The 20,272-nt window shown below is 48.6% G+C and overlaps 12 protein-coding genes across 12 annotated transcripts; 6 read left to right on the top strand and 6 right to left on the bottom strand.

Annotated features, from left to right (window-relative positions):
* Positions 1 to 390: 390 nt before the first annotated feature.
* Positions 391 to 2,050, bottom strand: V1514DRAFT_304568 (Nuf2 family-domain-containing protein). The gene is made up of 2 exons (XM_066925635.1): positions 1,886 to 2,050; positions 391 to 1,802 (listed from the first exon to the last, which is right to left on the bottom strand). The coding sequence occupies exons 1-2, from the start codon at positions 1,986 to 1,988 to the stop codon at positions 478 to 480; spliced, it is 1,428 nt and encodes a 475-aa protein (XP_066784357.1). The 5' UTR covers positions 1,989 to 2,050; the 3' UTR covers positions 391 to 477.
* A 142-nt stretch (positions 2,051 to 2,192) lies between these two features.
* On the bottom strand, positions 2,193 to 4,675 carry V1514DRAFT_327995 (uncharacterized protein). Its single transcript, XM_066927088.1, has one exon. The coding sequence runs from the start codon at positions 4,655 to 4,657 to the stop codon at positions 2,417 to 2,419; it is 2,241 nt and encodes a 746-aa protein (XP_066784356.1). The 5' UTR covers positions 4,658 to 4,675; the 3' UTR covers positions 2,193 to 2,416.
* On the bottom strand, positions 4,676 to 6,575 carry V1514DRAFT_327994 (Alpha/Beta hydrolase protein). The gene has a single exon (XM_066927087.1). The coding sequence runs from the start codon at positions 6,096 to 6,098 to the stop codon at positions 4,827 to 4,829; it is 1,272 nt and encodes a 423-aa protein (XP_066784355.1). The 5' UTR covers positions 6,099 to 6,575; the 3' UTR covers positions 4,676 to 4,826.
* V1514DRAFT_327993 (uncharacterized protein) lies at positions 6,352 to 8,677 on the top strand. The gene has a single exon (XM_066927086.1). It carries the CDS (start codon positions 6,421 to 6,423, stop codon positions 8,446 to 8,448), a length of 2,028 nt encoding a protein of 675 aa, XP_066784354.1. The 5' UTR covers positions 6,352 to 6,420; the 3' UTR covers positions 8,449 to 8,677.
* V1514DRAFT_327992 (histidine phosphatase superfamily) lies at positions 8,596 to 9,565 on the bottom strand. The gene is made up of 2 exons (XM_066927085.1): positions 9,457 to 9,565; positions 8,596 to 9,379 (listed from the first exon to the last, which is right to left on the bottom strand). The coding sequence occupies exons 1-2, from the start codon at positions 9,489 to 9,491 to the stop codon at positions 8,701 to 8,703; spliced, it is 714 nt and encodes a 237-aa protein (XP_066784353.1). The 5' UTR covers positions 9,492 to 9,565; the 3' UTR covers positions 8,596 to 8,700.
* A 279-nt stretch (positions 9,566 to 9,844) lies between these two features.
* V1514DRAFT_327990 (uncharacterized protein) lies at positions 9,845 to 10,656 on the top strand. The gene is made up of 2 exons (XM_066927084.1): positions 9,845 to 10,005; positions 10,107 to 10,656. Exons 1-2 carry the CDS (start codon positions 9,910 to 9,912, stop codon positions 10,539 to 10,541), a joined length of 531 nt encoding a protein of 176 aa, XP_066784352.1. The 5' UTR covers positions 9,845 to 9,909; the 3' UTR covers positions 10,542 to 10,656.
* On the bottom strand, positions 10,593 to 12,406 carry V1514DRAFT_327988 (uncharacterized protein). The gene is made up of 2 exons (XM_066927083.1): positions 12,047 to 12,406; positions 10,593 to 11,968 (listed from the first exon to the last, which is right to left on the bottom strand). The coding sequence occupies exons 1-2, from the start codon at positions 12,344 to 12,346 to the stop codon at positions 10,694 to 10,696; spliced, it is 1,575 nt and encodes a 524-aa protein (XP_066784351.1). The 5' UTR covers positions 12,347 to 12,406; the 3' UTR covers positions 10,593 to 10,693.
* Positions 12,407 to 12,504: 98 nt separating this feature from the next.
* Positions 12,505 to 13,465, top strand: V1514DRAFT_327986 (uncharacterized protein). The gene is made up of 5 exons (XM_066927082.1): positions 12,505 to 12,579; positions 12,670 to 12,788; positions 12,863 to 13,070; positions 13,159 to 13,239; positions 13,296 to 13,465. Exons 1-5 carry the CDS (start codon positions 12,577 to 12,579, stop codon positions 13,386 to 13,388), a joined length of 504 nt encoding a protein of 167 aa, XP_066784350.1. The 5' UTR covers positions 12,505 to 12,576; the 3' UTR covers positions 13,389 to 13,465.
* A 134-nt stretch (positions 13,466 to 13,599) lies between these two features.
* Positions 13,600 to 15,007, top strand: V1514DRAFT_327982 (uncharacterized protein). The gene has a single exon (XM_066927081.1). The coding sequence runs from the start codon at positions 13,662 to 13,664 to the stop codon at positions 14,826 to 14,828; it is 1,167 nt and encodes a 388-aa protein (XP_066784349.1). The 5' UTR covers positions 13,600 to 13,661; the 3' UTR covers positions 14,829 to 15,007.
* On the top strand, positions 15,008 to 18,130 carry V1514DRAFT_327981 (adaptin N terminal region-domain-containing protein). Its single transcript, XM_066927080.1, has 2 exons — positions 15,008 to 15,445; positions 15,508 to 18,130. Exons 1-2 carry the CDS (start codon positions 15,053 to 15,055, stop codon positions 17,932 to 17,934), a joined length of 2,820 nt encoding a protein of 939 aa, XP_066784348.1. The 5' UTR covers positions 15,008 to 15,052; the 3' UTR covers positions 17,935 to 18,130.
* On the bottom strand, positions 18,022 to 19,189 carry V1514DRAFT_327979 (uncharacterized protein). Its single transcript, XM_066927079.1, has one exon. The coding sequence runs from the start codon at positions 18,932 to 18,934 to the stop codon at positions 18,104 to 18,106; it is 831 nt and encodes a 276-aa protein (XP_066784347.1). The 5' UTR covers positions 18,935 to 19,189; the 3' UTR covers positions 18,022 to 18,103.
* V1514DRAFT_278353 (thioredoxin-like protein) lies at positions 19,111 to 19,877 on the top strand (the record flags this gene model as incomplete). The annotated part of the gene is made up of 2 exons (XM_066924983.1): positions 19,111 to 19,148; positions 19,220 to 19,877. The coding sequence occupies 2 exons, from the start codon at positions 19,111 to 19,113 to the stop codon at positions 19,875 to 19,877; spliced, it is 696 nt and encodes a 231-aa protein (XP_066784346.1).
* Between the last annotated feature and the right edge of the window lie 395 nt (positions 19,878 to 20,272).

Below are 20,272 nucleotides of genomic sequence, written 5' to 3'. Positions count from 1 at the left end.
ATGCAGGACCTGGCCCGACTAGCAGAGATAGTCATGTACTCGGTGCCGGACGTGACCGCATTGCGAGCGCTTTTGCTTTCAGGTACTCTTGAATTGCCTAATCATGAATCAACATCAACATCCCGGCCGAACCTGGTCGTGCTTGCCGGCTTGGTCAGCGCGCACCTGGCTGATCCGAGCGCGGCATCCGGCAAGCACATGTGTGACACGCTTGCGATCGTGGCGGAGACGATCGGCACAAGTAGCAATAGCAGGCGTGGTTGCAAAGTTATAATTATTGAACAACAAGAAGGCGTGATGAACACTGAGGTTCCATTCACTTTTAGCAAAGACTCTCACAACTGCGTAGTTGTATCTCAACTTTTACGCAGATGGGTTAAATCAATACGATGAAATATGACAAATCCGCTCAATTTACAATTCGATATTACAAAAACTCAATTACGCCATAAGAAATAAGCACCCACAAGAACAAAATTACTTCACCGCAATACACTGCTCCATTTCGCCCAGGTATAACGACACATGAGCTTCCAGTTTTTGGAGTTCAATAGTATTACCCCTGACTTCAAGTTCCAGCTGTTCTCGCAAGTCAGCCTGCTTCTTCTCAACCTTGGCAATCATTGCCTTGTTTTTCTCCATGTCTTGCGTGACCATGCTGCGCTCGGCAACCAACGTTGCGTACGCTTCTTTTAACTCCTGAGTCCTTTTTTGTACGGCCTCACGCTTTTGCAACCGTTGCTCTTGCAATCGTTGGATCCGATCTTCAGCATTGGTCAATTGTCTTTTAAGTTGCATGCACTTGCGTTCGAGTTCATGAATGTCAACCTGTCGTTGTTCCTCTAGTTCTTGCAATCGGCCATGCTGCGCCTTGGCATCTTCGTTCTTGCCAATCTCGTTTTCAATTTCTTCCATAATCTTAATACATGCATTAACATCTTGCTCGATAGTCTTGAACGACTCCGTAGATACTTCCAACGCGCGTATGCGTTTCTCAATTTTTTCGATAGATGCCTTGCCAGCCTGCATGGCCCCGTTCATGTCATCGTTAATCTTTTGCAACGTTTCCGGTGCATCTAGTACGTATGGCCGCAGCTTTTCACATTCTTTCCGTATCTGCACGGTCAAAAAATTTTGATCTTCAAGCTTGGCAACGAGCCGTTGCTTTTCTCGCTTGTATGCCTCATGTTCGGTCACCAACTGTTCCTGCACTCGTTTAAGCCGTCGCAATTCAGCCTCGACCTGGTGATTATGTTCTTGCATTTGCTTAATGGCTGGCGCTTCTTCATTTTTTTGCTCACGAAGCAATTGTAATCTCTCGTTTGACGAAACAATGTTTTGATATGCCTGCTCGGTCGCGACCGACGTTTCTTCACTGCGCTGAATCAAGTCCTCACACACGCCCATGTGCTCCTCTCTGAACCGGGCAAAATTTACCACGGCGGACAACAACCTGCGAATCCGTTGTGGTTCAGGTTTTATAAAATCTGCCATTGAAAAATCATCCACGCCACAGATGCGCATCAACCGGGCTGACGCTCGCACGAGCGAAAACATGCTGCGGGCCGGCCTGGCACTTTCAAAAGTTTCGCGACCTTCACTGCATATTTCCAACAATGGTGCTTGATTTTCAAACGTGATACCTAAAAAAGAAGCCACCATTTGTTCATATAATTGCTGAAAAAATAACGCTGTAGGTTTCTGCAACAGGTCTTCTGCCACCACAAAATCGCATCCGCGCAAGCATATGGAAATTTCTGAAAATTCTAGCAAAGGAAAAATATCACCTTGAAACGAAGCTTCTAAAGAAAAAAAAATTTCACAACAAACGTTAATAAAATTTGTCTTCAAAAGTTTCTTCATGAATCAAAAAAAAATTGCGTACGAGAACGTGAAGTGGAAGAACCTGCGAATCCGTTTGGCTTGTATGCTGAGGATTTTCGGGCACTGTTAAATGGCGCTATCGATTTTCGAGCGCTAAATGCCATTTTTTAGATATAGGAATCAAGGTAATCAACTTTTAAGGATCCTATGAATTAAAAACACAGGCTAGATACGAGATGCGTTTCACGTTCAAACAAAGCGTGAGATGAGTCGTGCGGCGCGCATCACAACATGTGTTGCCACGGCAACAAGTACAAACTGCTCCGCATATGTTATCTACGGATAATTTTTATATTATATGTTACTGCAAAAGTAATATTTGTATATATATTTTTAAACGCATACATGTACATCCACTTAAATAAGCATTCGTAAATTATTATTCAAAGTATTTTGCATGCCTATTGTCTTGATTCCATATAAGCATCAGTTATGTAGTTGCTGTCCGATATTAGATTAAAGATATAATGGTAGTAAGGTATATATATATGCCTGTGAATGCAAACGAAAAAAAAAAAAGTCTTTCTTATTGTTACCATAAAGACCCAAATTGTAAATCGACTGCCTTCGATATTGATTCATTTATACTCTGAGAAAAGATATCTAAAACTTGTTCGTTTTCCTTCTTGGTATCGGCTTGCTCATTCTGAATCGGTGAGAGCACGCCGCCAATGTGGTGGCGGCCAGTAACAGCAAACTCTGATGCTTCATCTGATTTAGGACTGCTTAAATTATCAAACACATTGCCGTCTTGCCATTGCCGCCACTGTGACTTGCTGGTGATCGATGTCGACCGAGCCGGCGCGGTTGTAATGACATCATAATTCGGGAAAAAAGATGAAATCTCACGACGTGATGGCACCCTTGCAGCCATATTACTTGGCTTGCTAGCTGCCCATGATACCGCAGTGGCGCCGGTATTCTGAGGCAGAACAACTTCTGCTGAAGGCTTGTTGGACGTACGAGTCTTTGGTGGACTCAGGTTCGAACCCGAGCTGGGATCAGAGAAAAACATGTACAGTCGGTCTGCAGTAGTAATATTAGTTCGTGGTTTGCTCAGTTGTGCTTCGTATTCTTCTTGAGTTGGTTGCACAATTCGAATTGATGATTTGCCCGGTGGCACGTCTGCACTCAACACTTCTTCCGGAACAGGTTCCAACAGACTAACTGATTTGCCCATGCTTGAGTGAGATACATTTCTTGATTTGATTTGAACTTGAACAGAATCCGGAATGGAATACGAGATATCTGATTGTGCTTTTCGTATAGCGCCATCACTTAAAGAAGGTTGTCGTGACAACGAATGCGACCTGGACGTTGCTGCAACAGCAGCCACAACGGCAGCGCTTGAAACCGAAGACTTCACTGTTTCATCAGAATTGTTGAGCCGCCGGATCAATGCCGAGTATACTCGCTGCGGCGAAACATTGTTAGGTAATGGCCGGCTGAAAACCGAGTGCTCTGCCAGACGTGCCGGCTCAAGAGCAAACTGATGCGCACTTCCGTACGACGAATTGCGAGACGGCCGAACCCACGTACCGTCAAACAATACAGTTCGGTTAGTTTTATCCTGCAAGATTGTACTATTATCCGCTGCTTCAGAAACAGATCCGCGACTGGGCATGGCACGTTGTTGAAGATTACGATCAGGCATCCAGAGATCTGATGACCGCCGACGGCTTGCAGTCGGGTTACCGTTATTTTTACCGGTGCTCAAAGCACGGTAATGCGACAATCGGGATTCGACATGCTGAGGAGGAATCTGCAGTTTGGCTCCGGTCCTTCTTCTCGGTCCTGTCTCAAAACCGGTGAAAGGAGCATTTGACTGCTTCAAAATCATATTAGCCGAATGATTGTATTGTTTGAATGAAAAAAAATTTTTGATGGCATTCAATAACGAGTTTTTGGCCTTAGGCAGAGCAGCTGGAATTTGCTTAAACGCGTCATTAGAAATTTTGTGATTATTTGAAGTCATTTCATTCTGCCTGCGCAAGCTGATTTCTATAAAATCGTCACCACCACGCAAAAATGAGGTTGACGATTGTGACAGATGCCTAGGAGTCGAGTTCAAATCCTTCTTGTTCAAGTTCAATGACCCGCGGATGCCGTGCTCGCTAACCGTGACTGGCACTGCTGGCGCCGGAATCTGATGAGAAACGTTACGTAGTGATGCAGAGCGCCGTCGTGAAAATGTCTGCGGCGGCATGGCCAGGTCCCAAGTTGCATAATTTGAAGATTCATTTCTCAACGTCGGCACGGTCATCGAAGGTGGTTTTAAATTGCGTCTGAAAACACCATCCAAAGACGAAGACCGAGCCAGTTGCGCACGCACCTGTGCCTGTCTAAACGTGGCAGATCGACGCACATGTGCCTGTGGTGGTGGTGGTGGTGGTAGTGGTAGTGGCGGTGATGACGGCCGGGACGAAAAGGACGCCGTCGTCGACGGCGGCGCCAGAGCTTGCTGAAAGGCGTATCGAGCAGCCGCTCTGGAAAGTACATCATCAGCATTAATAATATCAACACTATCACGGCCAGTGCGAACACTGCTCAGTCGTCCGAACGTTGATGACTGGCCCATGGTTCGTGAGGATGGGACAAGTTCGAAAGCAGGCGCGCAGATGTAAACAAATAGACGGCCAACCGACAGCGTTACCCTAACCACGGCTATCGAAGTTTCACGTGAAATCAGAAAGATGGGTATGATTTGAGGCCCTTTTTCTTCTTCATGTTGTTTTTCCGTGCCTATTACGTGGTTTAAAAAGTACGAAAGCATTATGGCTTGCGCAAGAATCTTTGGATACTTTGATATTATTAAACCCTGCCTAAAAAATCCTGCAAACAAAGCCATTGAGAAACTCCTAAATACACATTCAAACCAAACCAAACCAAACCAAAAAAAAAAAAATCCTATATGCATTTCGTCAGCGTCATATTAAATCTATTCAAGAAAATGTCCACTCGAAGCAGTCTTTGCATTCTGCTTGCTGCGTACACGTTGGAGTGGAGTTGTAAGACTCAATCATGTCAATCACGGCCCGGATGCGATGAGACGAGATGGACACATGCCACTTCTTGTCCGCAACAGTATCGTACACGCATTCCAAGCCGGAATGACACTTGGTCTCCATGGCATATCCAGCAATCCAGCACGTAGACGATGGCCCGTTGCACACTCCCATGAAGATGGGGTCGGCCGTGTTGCCGAAATGCCATATCGTAGGCAGATCTTGCCTTTGGTCAGCCGCTACAGATCGTACAGGCGGGAACGGCAAGTGAAGACGTTCGGCCGCCAGTCGTTCAGGCGGGGCTTCGAATGCGACCGTAGGCACTCCGTAGGTGCGGCCAAGCAAGGCAGCCATGGAGCCGCCGAGCGAGTGGCCGGTTGCCCAGATGGTTGCTTTTGGATACAGCGCCGTGACGTTGCGGTACATGTCCATAACGGCCCGATAGTATCTGTCTTTTGCGTACAATGAGTCTTCCAGGCAGGACTGAGTGCAATTATACGACGAAGAGTAGCAGTCGCATACGGTCGTCCATACGTATGAGATGCGCGCACAGCAGCACGAAAACAAAAGGTTGTCGTTGGCCTTGTCAGCCGCGACCGTGTCGCCATCATTATCGAACAAGGCCGAGCTGGTGCCCTTAATGGCAATCACGACAGTGGAGTTGGTCTCGTCGGTGAACACATGCCCGCGCAGGCCCTTGTCGTCCCAGCCGAACCGGGACGACTCGTTGTAGGGCTCGCCAACGTCAAGCCAATCACCGGACATGGGTATGCCGATGTAGGCATCGGCAGTCATCTTGGCCAAGCTGAGCAACGTCTGCTTGTCAGTGACGTTGGGCACGATCACGTCTTCGTCAATCCAATCCAACGTGGTCAAGGCCGCATTTGGCGTGAACGTGAATGCCAGGTAGGACTCGACAACATCCGGGTGGCGGTCAGCCATGCGAGTGGTCCGCGCGATAGTGGAAGACAGCAAGAGCGACTCATGATTGGCAGCAGCATGCGGGCCGTCAACGTCTAAACGGCGGTGGAGGCCTGGGAAGTCAGCCAGTCCGTGGTGGAACACGTGTGCGAGATCAAACGACGACGGCGACGGCGACAAGTCTGGCAAATCATGCACGGCCGGCAGAAACGCTACCTGATGAGCAGCAGCAGCAGCAGCAGCAGCAGCTACAGTATGCCAAAGCAAGAACAACAGCGGCACGTTCATGGTTCGCGCACAAAACGTTAGCAGCGAACGGTGGCACTTGATTAAATGCCACACAACCGCGAACGGAAAGAGCAAAGGCCAAACCAACACGAACGACGTTGGATCAACAGGATTGTGTTTACACAAGAGTAAATACAGTACGGTCGTCTCGGCAACTGGGAACCGTCAGCATTTAGGCACTTGTGGCGGGCGCCGCGTCCAAGCTCGGTCGGGCAAAGCAAAAGCTTAGCTCGCCATGACACTTTCTCTTGGACTAACTTAATCGGTTTTTTTTTCCACAAAGTTATCGCTCTTTGTTCCGCCCTAGCCTCTCATTTCAGCCATGAGAAAGACCCTGGCCCGTCTTCGGCCTTCGCTGGCCTCATTGTCCTCGCCCCTCGCAGCGTTCGACGAGTTTTACGTCGTCCTGGACGAGCCCCACAAGGTTTGGGGACCTGGCGACTCCGTTACCGGCGCGGTCGTGCTCGACCTGCCCAAACCGGTCAAGACAATACAGCTGCGCTTGCGACTGCTCGGTCAGCTTACGATTCGCAATCCGCTAGTTACGGGATCATCATTTCGTCGCGTGCTCTGCCACGAACAGATTATTCTTTGGGACGCCTCCTCGTCCTCAACATCATCAATGTCATCATCATCTTCATCACTGCCTTCGCCGTCGCGCAACCACAACGATGACGACGACGCCGTCATCAACGCCGTCACCAGTTTAGATATTTCGAATCCAAATCCGAATCTGACGTCGTCGTCGTCGTCGTTGTCCTCCACAACGTCGCTCCCACGGCCTACATCTTCGCAGTTCAGTCTACAATCAACTCAGGTGGTGGCTAAAAAGCTACCCAGAGGCGAGCACACGTTTGCTTTCATGTTTGAACTGCCGTCAAAGGGCCTCATGACGTCGCTCGAGTTCGAAAAAGGTTCGATCGTGTACACTTTGACCGCGTCGCACCACCGGCCCGGACCTTTCCCGCCGGCCACATGTCACAAGCTGCTGCCGGTCCAATGTGCTCTCGACATTGCTGACCTGCCGCCGGCAAAGCCGTCGATGTTGTCGGTTGAGATCAGCAAGAAAAACCGCCGCCGCGAACGTGGCACCGCCACCGCGATCGTGGAAACGCCGTCCATCGGCTCGCTCCGGGGCGAGAATTTGCCGGTCAAGATAACGGTCAGGCACGTCCGCGAGGTCCGCAATGTGACCGGCGTCGTGATTACGTTTTTGCGCATCTCGCGCGTGTGCGCGCACGACTTTGAGCCGTTGTCGTTCCGCAAGGATCTCGTGCAGACCGTGGTGCCGCTCTACATTGATGGCAAGACGCTCACGACAACGATCACGGCAAACATGCGCATTCCGGCCGATATTTTCCCCACTATTGACGAGTATCCGCTTGTTGCGTTCAAGTACTGCCTTGAAGTCGTGATCGACCTGTCCGGCAAGGCAGACCTGCCGTTCCATCGAACAGCTGAAGACGTCACTTCCAGGCCGTACGTTGACATTGAGCTGTTCAAGCGCAAAAAGGGCGTGGTTAGCTTGTGGACCGAGATTGTCATTGGCACAGAGCGGTCTGAGCACCAGTCTTTCAAGCCAACCAACAGTCCTGTCACCGCAGCCGCTACTACTACTAATAGTACTACTAATACTACAACTACAACAACAACAATTAACTCTTCTAACACTCCAGAACCGTATGATGTTTCTTTGACGCCATCTTCAGCATCTTCAGCATCGCCGGTGCAGGCCGTGCCAGCTGAAGCACCGCGGTACGAACATGATGCAAATATAGCACCGGCGATACCCGAAAGCCTACCAGAGGAATCAGAAAAGGCACAACTGGCCAGGCTTGAGGCCGCACTGCTTCCATCCGAACCATCACCGTCGCTGTTACCGATAACTATTGCCGGATCATCATCTCAAGTAGCTATTGAATCACTGCTGCCTTCTAGCCATGACCAGAATGAAAACGCCGGTGAAAGCGTGGATAAGTTGGAACATGAACGAGAACGGTTACGTGCACTTGAATCGGCGCCAACAGCCGATCATGATGATCATGTGCCAGAGTACTCGCCGTCGGCACCGCCGCTGCGTTATGTGGATGCGTTTGCTGAGAATCATGATGTATTCGAACCGGACCACGCTATCAACAACCGCAATGGCCATGACCACAATAACAATACCGAAATTGACGACAATGAGTCGGATGACAATGAAGGTATCGAGTGGGTGCCTGTGTATTCTGCCGATGCGGACGAAGAATACGTCGCAATGGGTGGCTATCACCACTACGCGGTCGGACAATCTGATGGCTACGACACATTGAGTACGGAAAACGTACCGTACGAGAATTCTGTATCTTAAAAGATGTTTTGAAACGGAGCGCACATGAGGGCATGTCGTATTGTATAAAAAGTTTCCTTTCGGCGTTTTCTTTTTTTTTTTTTTTGCTTTTTCATCTATAGCTTGAGGTATTATTGTTTGTTTGGAATTTGCATGCACGGACGGAGCCTGGTGTTTATTTTTATTTCTTTTTTTTGTTTTTAGAAATTGTTGTAATATAGCTTATATATAAATGTATAGATAGAATATGGTTTTTATGCTCTATGGAGTATTCTAATTACCACGTTTGGGGGGCACGATGAACGCACCGCCGAGCAAGATGGCTGGCTCGTCAATGTTATTATGTTCATAACTGAGCACGCCGATCGCACCGGCTTCTAACAACAACGCCGGGTTTTCGTAAATGGAACGCTTGACCCACCGCATGGCGAACGATCGCAAGATATGACCGTGAGCTACGACGAGCACGTCCCGGCGATCTTCATGTTGATGCTCGCGTTGAAACTCCTTGATTTCATTAATGAATTCATCCAACCTGGCCGTGATGTCAACCGGCTGGTCACCGTTTTCGCAACCATCCGACCAAATGTTCCAAACCTTGGCGTCCGGGCTTGCCGGATCGACCGAATCCAGGCCACGATCCCTTCGCAACTTGCGAATCTGTGCGGTTTTCAATCCCTCATAATCACCATAATTCCATTCCTGAATGCGGTCTTCGGTCGTCACGCACGACGCCGGCACGTGGTCCTTCTGTTCGTTGAGCAAGAGTTCGAGCGTGCGCTGGGCTCGCAACCGAGGCGAAACGTAAACGTGCAACAAATGGGCCGGATCAATCAACCTGTCCGGGCCAACTAGCGCATGGCCCGTCGCGAGCACGCGCTTCTCGCCATCCGGCGTCAACGGCAGATCAGTAAATGACGTGTGCTGGCCTGACAGGGACCATTCGGTTTCACTACAACAAAACATATCACGATTAGCACTTGCATGATTATGGAGTTCAAAACGATCCAATAAAAAAAAAATACTTACCCGTGACGGGCAATGAAAACGCGAGGAGTAGCCATTGAGTGTATATTCTAATAACCTATTGAACGGTAGGAAACTACAAAAGTTTGCAAATGCGTCGCCATCACCGAGCTTGCCGGGGCAGCGTGGACCGCTGCTCATTTTGCAAAGGAAAGGGTATATTTAACAAGAAACCAACAAAAAAAAAAAAAGACAATTTACTAGAAAAAAAGAATATTTAATTTCAATTTTACTACGTACATATTATTAGTGATTTATTTATTAACTGAACAATTTGTTTTGTAATTAATTGGGTCCACACAAATCGCATAATTTAGCAAATGGTACAACACCCTTTGCGGAGTAGATTGCATTAATTTCAACCGAAACCCGGGAAAACCGTACTCCTCTCTCTGTGCAAATTGAGTAAAAGTACACATTACTAACACAATCAAACCAACCGTTCTATCAATAATCATGGGAGCAAATTCATCAAAGGAACGTTCGTTGCTACCGGACGTGCCCGTGACTTTTTCGGAAGAATTAATTTCGAAACTTGAAGACGTACCGGAGGTAATGCTTGATAGATTCTCATTGGCTTTTTTTTTTTGTTATTCATGCTGATCTATTTATTTATTCATTCATTCATTTATTTATTTATTTATTTATTTTAGTCGGATTTTACAAGACTTCAAGTTGAATCATTAAAAATTGAAAAATCTGTTGGTGCCGAATTGGCAAAGATCCAAGACGATGCTCGCAACATTTTGGAACGCGAATGGGCCCGCACGACCGAGTCAAATGATAACAAAGCCAACAATAACAGCAAATCATCATCATCATCATCATCATCATCATTACCATCATCATCATCATTATCGTCATCGTTAACATCACCAGAATTATTGGCTGATATTGCCAAATTAAAAGCTCAATTGGTAGCTCGTCAAGAACAGGTTGCCAACCGTGAACAAGAGGGCAAGAAGTTTGGGTACGAAGGTCCAAGGCAGGCATTGCTTGAATGCTTGCAAAAGAATGATCGCCGGCCTTTGGTTTGCGTTACCGAGTTCAATGCGTTTAGGGAAAAACTAGAAAACGCAATTGCATAAATGGAATGGAAGACAAATTTTACATCATATTTGAATTTTTTTTTTTTTTTTGTTTTTCGTGAGACCATTAATCAATATAAATTAATCATACATGCATCGTAAAAAAAAAAAAAAAGATAAGAAAAAAAAATCATTATTGCTTTGATTATTATTTAAATATCAACACTTTTGTAAAGCAAAAGTAATGCCGAATCGGATTCACCTCCGCCAGCCATGGCTTCAATCTTTGATTGGTCCACTACGGTAACCTTGTCATCATTAAACCTCCACCATTTTGGTTCTTGCTTTTGTTGCGTGGTACCCAAAACCGGTCCTGATCCTGACTTTATGTTACCACCAGCAGCGTTGTCCTCGGCCTCTTTGGCGGTTTGCTTGGCCCAGAATTGGTAATGACCAGAGTCGGCAGACTTGCCCTGATGTGACACAACTCCGACAAGTTCGTACAGTCCGGACACGTTGGCACCGACATCGGCACGCAACGCAGGATCCACTGCCGCCAATGCTTCAGCTTCCAAAGCTGCGATCTGAGCATCATCTGGTACTGATGATAATGTTGCTGCTGATGAGGAAGAAGAAGCATCATTGTCTAGCACCGTGCGCGCCCGCTTAACGGCCCGGATTTTCTCCTCCTTTGCCTTGCGCAATTCCCGGACCTTATCGCGAACCACGACCAGCTTGGTTTTCAACTCATCCGTGCACAGGTCCGTGACGTCGAGTTCAAATGGGAAAGTAACCTTGCGCAAGATCTTACTCTTCTTACCCGTGTCCCTGCGCCAATAAAACCGGACAAAATGCACGGTCAAGTATTTCGGCAATCGAGAAATTTTTTTGCTCAAGGTGAATTGCGTGTCCGCATTGGTTGTGGCTGCGCGCTTTTCGATGGTCTCGGTTAGTGATGATTTTAAGCCGTCCGATAAGTGATTTGTGTCAAGTGAAATGTGACAGTCCAATTTTAAAAACCGGTCCTGACCTTGCACGACCGGTTCGTCAGGCAAACCGGGTGCCTTCATCTCTGTTGCGTACGAGCCGGCTATGAACTTGTCTGCAAACGACGACGTGTTCGCGCCAGCAGGGTCAGCAGAGTTGGTTTGACCACTCAATGCCAAATTAACAACAGACAAGATCTGGGACCAGGCTTCCTCCGCATCCTGTTGCTTGTACCTGCCCTCGGCCTGTTCAGCAAATTGCGGGAACACAGCACGCAAGGTCTGCAAAAATGAAAACGGATAATAGGCCGAAGTTTGACTGCGCATGTCCCGATAAAGATCGCGCAAGGATTTTGCCAGATCTGGTCTGCCAGCTGAAAACTGATTTGGCTGGTACCGGTCGAGTTCATCGTACAATTCAGGGATGAGACGCAGGCCCTGCAAGGTCGAGTTTAGATAACAAGTATTTCCAAGGTTTGTTATGCCAATAGGCGTTTTCAACTAGAGAAAGCAAAAAAAAAAAAAAAAACCATTAGTAATCTTGTAATGCTGTCAAAATCAAGCTAATGATGGACTCACGGTTTGAGCGAGCTGTCGGTCAGTCAGGTCCTCGACGAATGTGGTTTTCGAAACCGGTTCCTTAGGTAAATCACCAACAGTACCCATCATCATGAGACTCTGGTTTGGTTTTAATCCCAGCAGGTTAAGATTTGCATCGTTGGTTAATTGGCCACCCTTGACCAAGATCTTTTGCCGGTCAGGATCGACCCCGGTCAGACTAAAGAGCTGGTACTTGAGCACTTCACCAGGCTCGTCAAGATCAACGTCGACTTGGTATTTTTTACCGGCGTGCCGTATGGTTATAGGAATAACAGCCATTATAACGAATGAGTATGTTGTATGTTTAATAAAAATATGGCTACAAAGTTGAATTGTTGTTCCATGAGGTACGAATAATAAGGTCGACGTATATTGGACTTCGACCGGGTAAGTATGTAGATGAAGGGCCCAGGGGCTTTGGTGACCTGCCCGGGAAACGGGTGCTTCGTTAAGGGGAACCACCGTCGAGACGCTCGCAATTGTAAAAAAAAAAAATCTTTGCATACACTATGGTGAGTGTTGAGACTTGGATGAATTGTAATTGAATAAATGATCTAACGGACATGTGCGCGGGCGGGCGAGTGGTGATGCGGGGGGAATAGTCTCAATCGTTGCGGCCTTATCTTGATGCCGTGCGCAGCTCGTTGACGGCGGCGATCTGCCTGGAGGATTTTGCTTCACAAGTGGTTGAGCGGCATAATCGGCCAGAAGTGGAGGCACAGTAAGTGATGATGACTTTTTGTTTTTGTGGTGTTGGTGTTGGTGGCGATGAGGGTCATGGCTAATACTGAGCAGGACATCACCGGAGGTGCTGCTAAACCCATTGCACATTTCACGCAACGAAAACGAAAAAGTGCTGATCGAATCGAGCATTAACTCGATCCGGGTGAGCATCAAGATTAAGCAGGCGGATGAGATTGAGCATTTGCTCGTGCACAAGTTCACGCGGTTCCTAACGGGACGAGCGGAGGCGTTTTTGATTTTGCGCCGGAAGCCAGTCAAGGTATGGACATGATGACGATGACGGATTTATTGCTGCCTAAAAAGATGGCGAATGTGAAAAGTCCATGACTGAACTAACGATGATCAAGGGCTACGATATTTCGTTTTTGATTACAAACTTTCACACGGAGCAGATGCTGAAACACAAGTTGGTCGATTTTATCATTCAGGTGGGGTTTTTTTGTTTTTTTTTTTACGGCATTGGTACTGATTCCCTTTTTTTTAGTTCATGGAGGAAGTTGACAAGGAGATTTCAGAGATGAAGCTGTTTTTGAACGCCAGGGCCCGGTTCGTGGCAGAGGCATTTCTGACGTTTTGAGCGTGCAGGTGCGATCGTGACAGTAAATACATTAATGACATTTGACATAGTTGTATATATTATATTGCCAACGTAGCCATAGTACTCGTACTCGTACTCGTACTCGCAATCACCGTGCGTGCTTGTCATCACGTGACCGGCAGCGGACTCACGTGGGCAATGACGTGTGCACGCGCGGCCGGCTTTTCAAGGCCCCAGCCCAAGCCCAGCGAAATTTATCGCCAGCTCGTGCACCGCTATCACCAGCAAACAATCCATCCTCTACTGCCCGTCATGTCTTCACGGGGCATGCTTTTGACCACCGTGTTCATTTCCGGCCTGCTGTTTGTGTATGTGTCTCTCATGTCGGCCCCGACGCCAGGCCTGGTGCAGTCTGCCGCAGTCATGGCGTCGAACCTGACGTTCCCGGCCAGGCCGGCCGCATTCGGGCCTAGCCTTGAATATTATAACAACGAAGACGACAGTGACTTGGTCATTGGGCCGCTGTTTGTGGTCGAGGCAAGGGCGTGCTCGTCGTCGAACGGCGCCGCGGCCGGCTTGCGAGGATCCATTGCCCTCGTGCTGCGGGGGCAGTGCTCGTTCTACGACAAGGTACTTAACTTGCAGGCCGCCGGCGCAACCGCTGTGTTAGTAGCCGACTCGGCTTCGGCCTCGTCGTCGTCGCGGTTGCTGACCATGTCAGCACGCGGTGACACGCACCGCATCCGCATCCCGTCGTTCTTTGTGTCATACTCGTCGTACTCCAGCTTGCGTGACATTGCCGGCAACGATAACGACAACGGCAGCGGAGGTGATGTGGTGGCGATCGTGCCTGGGCCCATGCCAGTGTCACCCGTGATCGACACGTTGCTGTTTTTGCTCGTGTCACCGCTGCTGTCGTTGTCGCTCATCTACGGCTTGCTCGTGCTTCACCGCAGGTACAAGCAAATGCGCGATCGCGCGCCCAAGGCTCTGGTCGATTCCCTGCCAACCCGCGTTTGGGATGACAACACGACCACGACAGCCATTGCTGCGGCGAATGCCACGACACCTCCGGCGGGCGCTCCGGACGGGCCTGAAAAGACGTGGGGCTCGGCTGCAGAATGTGTGGTCTGCCTTGACGACTACGTGCCGCACGTGTCCCGAGTGATGCGCCTGCCCTGCGGCCACGACTTCCATGCCGAATGCATCACGCCCTGGCTCACCCAGCGCAAGCGCACCTGCCCGATCTGCAAGCGCGACGTGACGGCGCCCGCAGGCGAGACCACCCCGTTACTGCCATCGGATGCACCCGATCGTGACTTGATTTTGCAGCAGGACCTGGCAGCAGCAGATAATGATATCCAGGAGCTCGTTCCTGTAGCGTCGTCGTCCACATCGAGGCAGGACCTCATTGACTTGCACGACATTGAGCCACAAATGACGACGACAACGACAACGACCCAACAGTCTTCCGTGTAGCTTCTTTTGTGAATGTTTTGTATTTTAGGAGTCAAGGTGTTGTTAGTTGGTAGGGGCATATAAATAATCATTCATCGTATTTGTATAGTTCGTGGTTCGCTTAGTCATTTGTAGCGGCCATGCTTACGTGACGCAGCTATTTTTCGTTTGCTGCAACGCCAACTTTCGCATTTCTCTCCTTCACGCTTCTTCGCCAATCTCTTCAATCCACTTGATCATCGTCAATGTCCTACAAGAAAAACGAGGACTTTGAAGGTGGCCCCGGCGGCGCGGTCATGGACAAAATGACCGTGTTCCAGGATTGCATTTCCGGGTTTAACGCATCGCCCATTCATCCGCGCCGGTGCCGGGTCTTGCTCACGAAGCTGGCATACCTGCTCTTCACCGGCGACACGTTCGCCCGGTCTGAATCCACGCAGCTGTTTTTTTCAATTACTAAATTGTTTCAACACAAGGACATTGCGCTTCGCCAAATGGTCTATCTCGTGATCAAGGATCTGGCATTGTCCGCAGACGACGTCATCATGATCACGTCGTCCATCATGAAGGACATCGCCGTGGCTTCCGACGTGGTGTACCGACCAAACGCAATCAGAACTCTTGCCCGCATTATTGACGTACGTTGTAAAATTTTATGGATTGATTTTACCATTATTTTTTTTTTTTGCTAATTTAATAGGCATCTACAATTCAAGCCATCGAGCGGCTGATTAAAAACGCTATTGTCGACAAAAATCCAATTGTGTCGTCTGCAGCGCTCATTTCGTCTTATCATTTGTTGCCTGTGTCTAGAGACGTTGTGCGCCGGTGGGCAAACGAGACTCAAGACACCGTGCTGGCGCAAAAATCGTTGCCGAGCTCGGCATATGGTGGTGCTGGCGGCGCATTGGCAGGCTTCGGCGGTCCGGCGTCGTCCTTCATCTCGCAATACCATGCATTAGGCCTTCTCTATCAGTTACGTGCACACGATCGCATGGCCCTGGTAAAGATGATTCAGCAACTATCAAACGCTGGATCGGCACTCAAGTCGCCAGCAGCCACGGTCATGTTGATCAGGTTCGTGTCCCGCGTGCTTGATGACGACAAGAACTTGCGCAAGCCCTTGTTTTCACTTTTGGAATCCTGGTTGAAGCACAAGTCCGACATGGTCAATTTCGAAGCCGCAAAAGCAATTCTCGAGATCCGCGACGTAACCGATGACGAAGTTGCGCCCGCGATTAATGTGTTGCAATTGTTTTTATCGTCCCCCAGGTTCGTGTCCAGGTTTGCTGCTATCCGCATTCTCAACCGGTTTGCCATGACCCGACCGCAGAACGTGAACCCGTGCAACATTGACATTGAGTCTCTGATTAACGATCCGAACCGGTCGATTGCTACTTACGCAATCACCACGTTGCTCAAGACCGGAAACGAGGCTAGCGTGGACCGGCTCATGAAGCAAATCACCGGATTTCTTAACGACATTTCTGACGAATTCAAGATCATTATTGTTGACGCCATTCGCAGCTTGTGCCTAAAATTCCCGTCCAAGCAGGCATCCATGTTGTCGTTCCTGTCCGGCGTTTTGCGCGACGAAGGTGGCTACGAGTTCAAGCGCGCCGTGGTGGAGGCCATGTTTGATCTCATCAAGTTCGTGCCCGAATCTCGTGAGGACGCGTTGTCGTACTTGAGCGAGTTTATTGAGGATTGCGAGTTCACGAAGTTGGCAGTCCGGATTTTGCATTTGCTCGGTACCGAGGGCCCGTCCACGGCCCGGCCGACAAAATATATTCGCTATATTTATAACCGGGTCGTGTTAGAGAACTCGATCGTACGGGCGGCCGCAGTTACCGCGTTGTCCAAGTTTTCGTTGATTGACGACGCTGCCGTGCAGGACTCGGTCCGCGTGTTGCTGACCCGGTGCCTGGACGATCCCGACGACGAAGTACGTGACCGTGCTGCGCTGGCTTTGCGCCTGTCTGCTGCTGACAAGACCGTGGCCAAGGAATATCTTGACCCAGACGCGGTGCCGTCATTGGTCGCGCTCGAGCAACAACTGATTCGCTACGTCACGTCCGCGAACGAAGGCTCGGCTGATTTGCCGTTTGACATTTCGTCCGTGCCTGCGATTTCAAAAGACCAGGTTGACGCTGAATTGCTGCGAGCCAAGACGCAAGCCACGACGCCGCTCTTGCCATCCACCACAGTGGGAGGTGCCGACTTGACTGGTTCATCAGGCCAGGCGAGGTCGTCATCATCACCGGCATCTTCTGCCACGGCAGGTTTTGCAGGTGAAGATTTGACCCAGCGTTACGTGGCCGCGTTGGCCAAGATTGCAGAATTTGCGCCGTTTGGCAGCGTGATTCGGTCGTCACTGCCGGTCGCGCTGACCGAGTCCGAGACCGAGTACGTGATCACGGGCGTGAAGCACTTGTTCAAGCAACATGTCGTGCTGCAATACGATGTGCAAAACACGTTGCCAGATACGGTGCTGGAAGACGTCAGCGTGGTTGCCACGCCAACGCCAGAGGACGGCGATGACGAAGAAGAAGAGGAAGGAAGAAGCTACGTTGAAGAATTTATAATCACGATTCCAAGGTTAGACCCAGAAACGACCGGGACCGTGTACGTTGCGTTCACGCGGCCAAGCACGACCGCATACGCCAGTACGAGTTTTGCCAGCACGTTGCGATTCACGTCGAAGGAGATCGACCCGTCATCAGGTGAACCAGAGGATGAAGGCTACGAAGACGAGTACCAAGTTGAGGACCTTGATCTCGGCGTGGGCGATTTCCTTGTGCCAACTTACGTTGGCAATTTTACTCACATGTGGGATCAACTCTCGTTCGAATCTTCCGAAACCTACGCGTTATCGGGCATCAACAGTTTGCAAGAAGCCATCAACACGATCGTGACCACGTTATCCATGCAACCGTTGGAAGGTTCCGACACGGCCTTGCAAGCAGCCACGCACGTATTAAAGTTGTTTGCCAGGACGTTAACCGGAGTTAAAGTGATCGCGCAGGTGAGGTTGGCGTACAGTACAAAATCTGGCGTGACGTTAAAGATCACGGCCAGGTCTGAAGACGAGTTGGTTTCAAAATTGGTGGTTGCCGGTGTGGTATAAATAAAGAAGGACAAAAAAAAAAAAAAAAAAAAAACTTTTGGTGAAACATTTTGCTTCAAAAAATTCGCCATATATATATCATCAACCTATAGCTTTATTTTTTGTTTTGTTATTTTATTTACTTGTTATTTATTATGATTATTTCAGTTTTTTTTTTTAATTTTTTATTTTATTTTTTAACATTTTTAAGAAATTGTGCCACTTTTTGTTCCATCTCGAATTGGTTTAAATTTTCTGATTCTTGAATCGCTCTAATAATTGCCACCGTGACTTCACAAGATTGCGAATCAATCCATATCCGGCCGTTCCTGCCAACCGCAATCTCAAACGGCACGAACCTGCCAATCACGTCCACAACCGTGACGACCTGATTATTGTTATCATCATCATCATCATCATTGTTTACGGTTTTGGGTGCCAATAACCTTCTGGCATATGCCAGACTGATATCAGCCAACATGCCACCTTTAATCTCGCCAAACCCTGCCTCCAAGCCGGTGCGGTCATCAAAGCATTCCAATTCCGGCTCACTCACGATCCTGACTGATTGCAATCCGCACACGCGGCCGTACACGGTCGCACCCGGCAACAAGTTCGGCCTGGTTTTGCGACTCGTGCCGTGCGCAAACCCGGTCGACGCATGCAACACGGCTTCCGGCACGGCACTGTTGCTGATGCGCACGCGGTAGTATGCCTTCTCCATGTCGCCGGCCTTGCCCACGATCGTGCCCAATACGACGTCACGCAATGCTGGCACGTACCTGGGTCCGGAATTTCCTGATGATGATGATGATGCCGAATCAACGTACACGATCGTGCGCCGGGGCGGCCGGTGCAGGCTGGTCAACGTGCCGGCCCGGGTGGGCACGACCGTCGACCCCGGTGGCACGTGCCTGACGCCGGCACCGAGTTGCAAGACCGTGCCGGCTTCGTTTCCGTCGTCGTCACTGGCATGAGGTAACGTGATTGCGTCGCCTGGAAGTACGACCGTGCTTGTCATGAATTAACCAAGTGATTTTATATAAATGATTCGGTTTAAAAAAAAAAAAAAATAATTGAAAAATTCCTAGGAGGGATGAGCCGCACAAAAAAAGCGTGCAGGTTTGCAATGTAATTTTGGCAGTGATCCGGCCCCGGCATTTATTTGTATTCGGTTGTAATTGATAGGACAAGATCATGCAAGTCGAAGTAAACCCGAACGAAGATACGGAATGGTAAGTATACTACGTCCACGTTTGTTTTTGTAAAAAAAAAACACATTTGTTAAACCAATTTGCTTCAAAAGGAACGACATCTTGCGCGCGCACGGCATCATCCCGCCACGACCGCCGTCACCATCGCAAGTTATCGACGAAGCCATCGAGCAAGCACGCGAGCGAGCGATCGCGACCAGGTTAGATGACAAATCAGACGACGAATTGGCAGAATTGGAAGATGAAGAAGACGACGAGTTTTTGGCATCGTATCGTCGGCAACGCATGCAACAACTAACCAGGTTGCGGCAACAGACTTTCAAGTTTGGCAACGTCGTGCCCGTGTCCAAGCCTGAATACCAAGCCGAGGTCAGTTTGGCTTCGAATTCGGCTTACGTGGTTGTGCATTTGTCGTTAAACGGTAACACGCAATCACGGTTGCTGGCCGGATTGTTTGACCTGGCTGCCCACAAATTCGCCGACGTCAAGTTTGTCGATATTGCCGGCTCGCGCGCGATCGAAAATTATCCGGACCGGAACTGTCCCACGTTACTGGTGTATAAGGATACCGAGGTTAAAAAACAATATGTCACGTTGCAATTGATTGGCGGCAACGGCATGAGATTGCAAGATTTGGAAACCGTTTTGGTTGACGTTGGTGCCGTGAAAGAATCTGATAAGCGGTTACTGATCAACCAAAAAAAATCTCAGGATGATGATGATGATGACGATGATGACGATGATGATTAACATGTTCTTTTTTATTTATTTATTTATTTATATAAGGGAGAGTATACTATTTCATGCTGCATAGAAGAAAAACAAAAAAAAAAAAAAAAAAAATTTGAAACAACTTATTCTCTTTTGCCCCACACACACAGTACGTCGTTATTGATGCAAAGCTGTATATAAATAAAGAGACCCACGTTTTTCCTCTTCAATAATTCCTGCTTCTCCTTTCTTTGTTCCACTCCTTGCATTCCTCAAGGGAAATTATACCATATATAAAGCGACACTGTTATATCTCAGGCATTAGTCAAAACCTAATCATATGCGGTGTTCCACAACACAACGTACCTAATATATATATATATATACATATATATATGCAAACATCTACATGATGCTTCCTTCACTCTTTATCC

This window comes from Lipomyces japonicus (assembly GCF_038497905.1).
Source record: "Lipomyces japonicus strain CBS 7319 unplaced genomic scaffold V1514scaffold_11, whole genome shotgun sequence".
NCBI lineage: Eukaryota > Fungi > Ascomycota > Lipomycetes > Lipomycetales > Lipomycetaceae > Lipomyces > Lipomyces japonicus.
This window is presented reverse-complemented; position numbering and strand designations above follow the sequence as displayed.

Bases quoted from the DNA above. Each gene is read 5' to 3' on its own strand.
- V1514DRAFT_327982 (XM_066927081.1), top strand. From the start codon at position 13,662: ATGTCTTCACGGGGCATGCTTTTGACCACCGTGTTCATTTCCGGCCTG.
- V1514DRAFT_327993 (XM_066927086.1), top strand. From the start codon at position 6,421: ATGAGAAAGACCCTGGCCCGTCTTCGGCCTTCGCTGGCCTCATTGTCC.
- V1514DRAFT_327988 (XM_066927083.1), bottom strand. From the start codon at position 12,346: ATGGCTGTTATTCCTATAACCATACGGCACGCCGGTAAAAAATACCAA. The intron at 11,969-12,046 runs GTGAGTCCATCA...TGCTTTCTCTAG, and splicing joins ACCGACAGCTCGCTCAAACC to TTGAAAACGCCTATTGGCAT.
- V1514DRAFT_327994 (XM_066927087.1), bottom strand. From the start codon at position 6,098: ATGAACGTGCCGCTGTTGTTCTTGCTTTGGCATACTGTAGCTGCTGCT.
- V1514DRAFT_327992 (XM_066927085.1), bottom strand. From the start codon at position 9,491: ATGGCTACTCCTCGCGTTTTCATTGCCCGTCACGG. The intron at 9,380-9,456 runs GTAAGTATTTTT...GTTTTGTTGTAG, and splicing joins GTTTTCATTGCCCGTCACGG to TGAAACCGAATGGTCCCTGT.
- V1514DRAFT_327979 (XM_066927079.1), bottom strand. From the start codon at position 18,934: ATGACAAGCACGGTCGTACTTCCAGGCGACGCAATCACGTTACCTCAT.
- V1514DRAFT_327995 (XM_066927088.1), bottom strand. From the start codon at position 4,657: ATGCTTTCGTACTTTTTAAACCACGTAATAGGCACGGAAAAACAACAT.
- V1514DRAFT_304568 (XM_066925635.1), bottom strand. From the start codon at position 1,988: ATGGCATTTAGCGCTCGAAAATCGATAGCGCCATTTAACAGTGCCCGA. The intron at 1,803-1,885 runs GTACGCAATTTT...TTTTTTCTTTAG, and splicing joins TTCTTCCACTTCACGTTCTC to AAGCTTCGTTTCAAGGTGAT.
- V1514DRAFT_327986 (XM_066927082.1), top strand. The intron at 12,789-12,862 runs GTAAGTGATGAT...AATACTGAGCAG, and splicing joins CGGCCAGAAGTGGAGGCACA to GACATCACCGGAGGTGCTGC. The intron at 13,071-13,158 runs GTATGGACATGA...ACGATGATCAAG, and splicing joins TGCGCCGGAAGCCAGTCAAG to GGCTACGATATTTCGTTTTT.
- V1514DRAFT_327981 (XM_066927080.1), top strand. From the start codon at position 15,053: ATGTCCTACAAGAAAAACGAGGACTTTGAAGGTGGCCCCGGCGGCGCG. The intron at 15,446-15,507 runs GTACGTTGTAAA...CTAATTTAATAG, and splicing joins CTCTTGCCCGCATTATTGAC to GCATCTACAATTCAAGCCAT.
- V1514DRAFT_327990 (XM_066927084.1), top strand. From the start codon at position 9,910: ATGGGAGCAAATTCATCAAAGGAACGTTCGTTGCTACCGGACGTGCCC. The intron at 10,006-10,106 runs GTAATGCTTGAT...TATTTATTTTAG, and splicing joins AACTTGAAGACGTACCGGAG to TCGGATTTTACAAGACTTCA.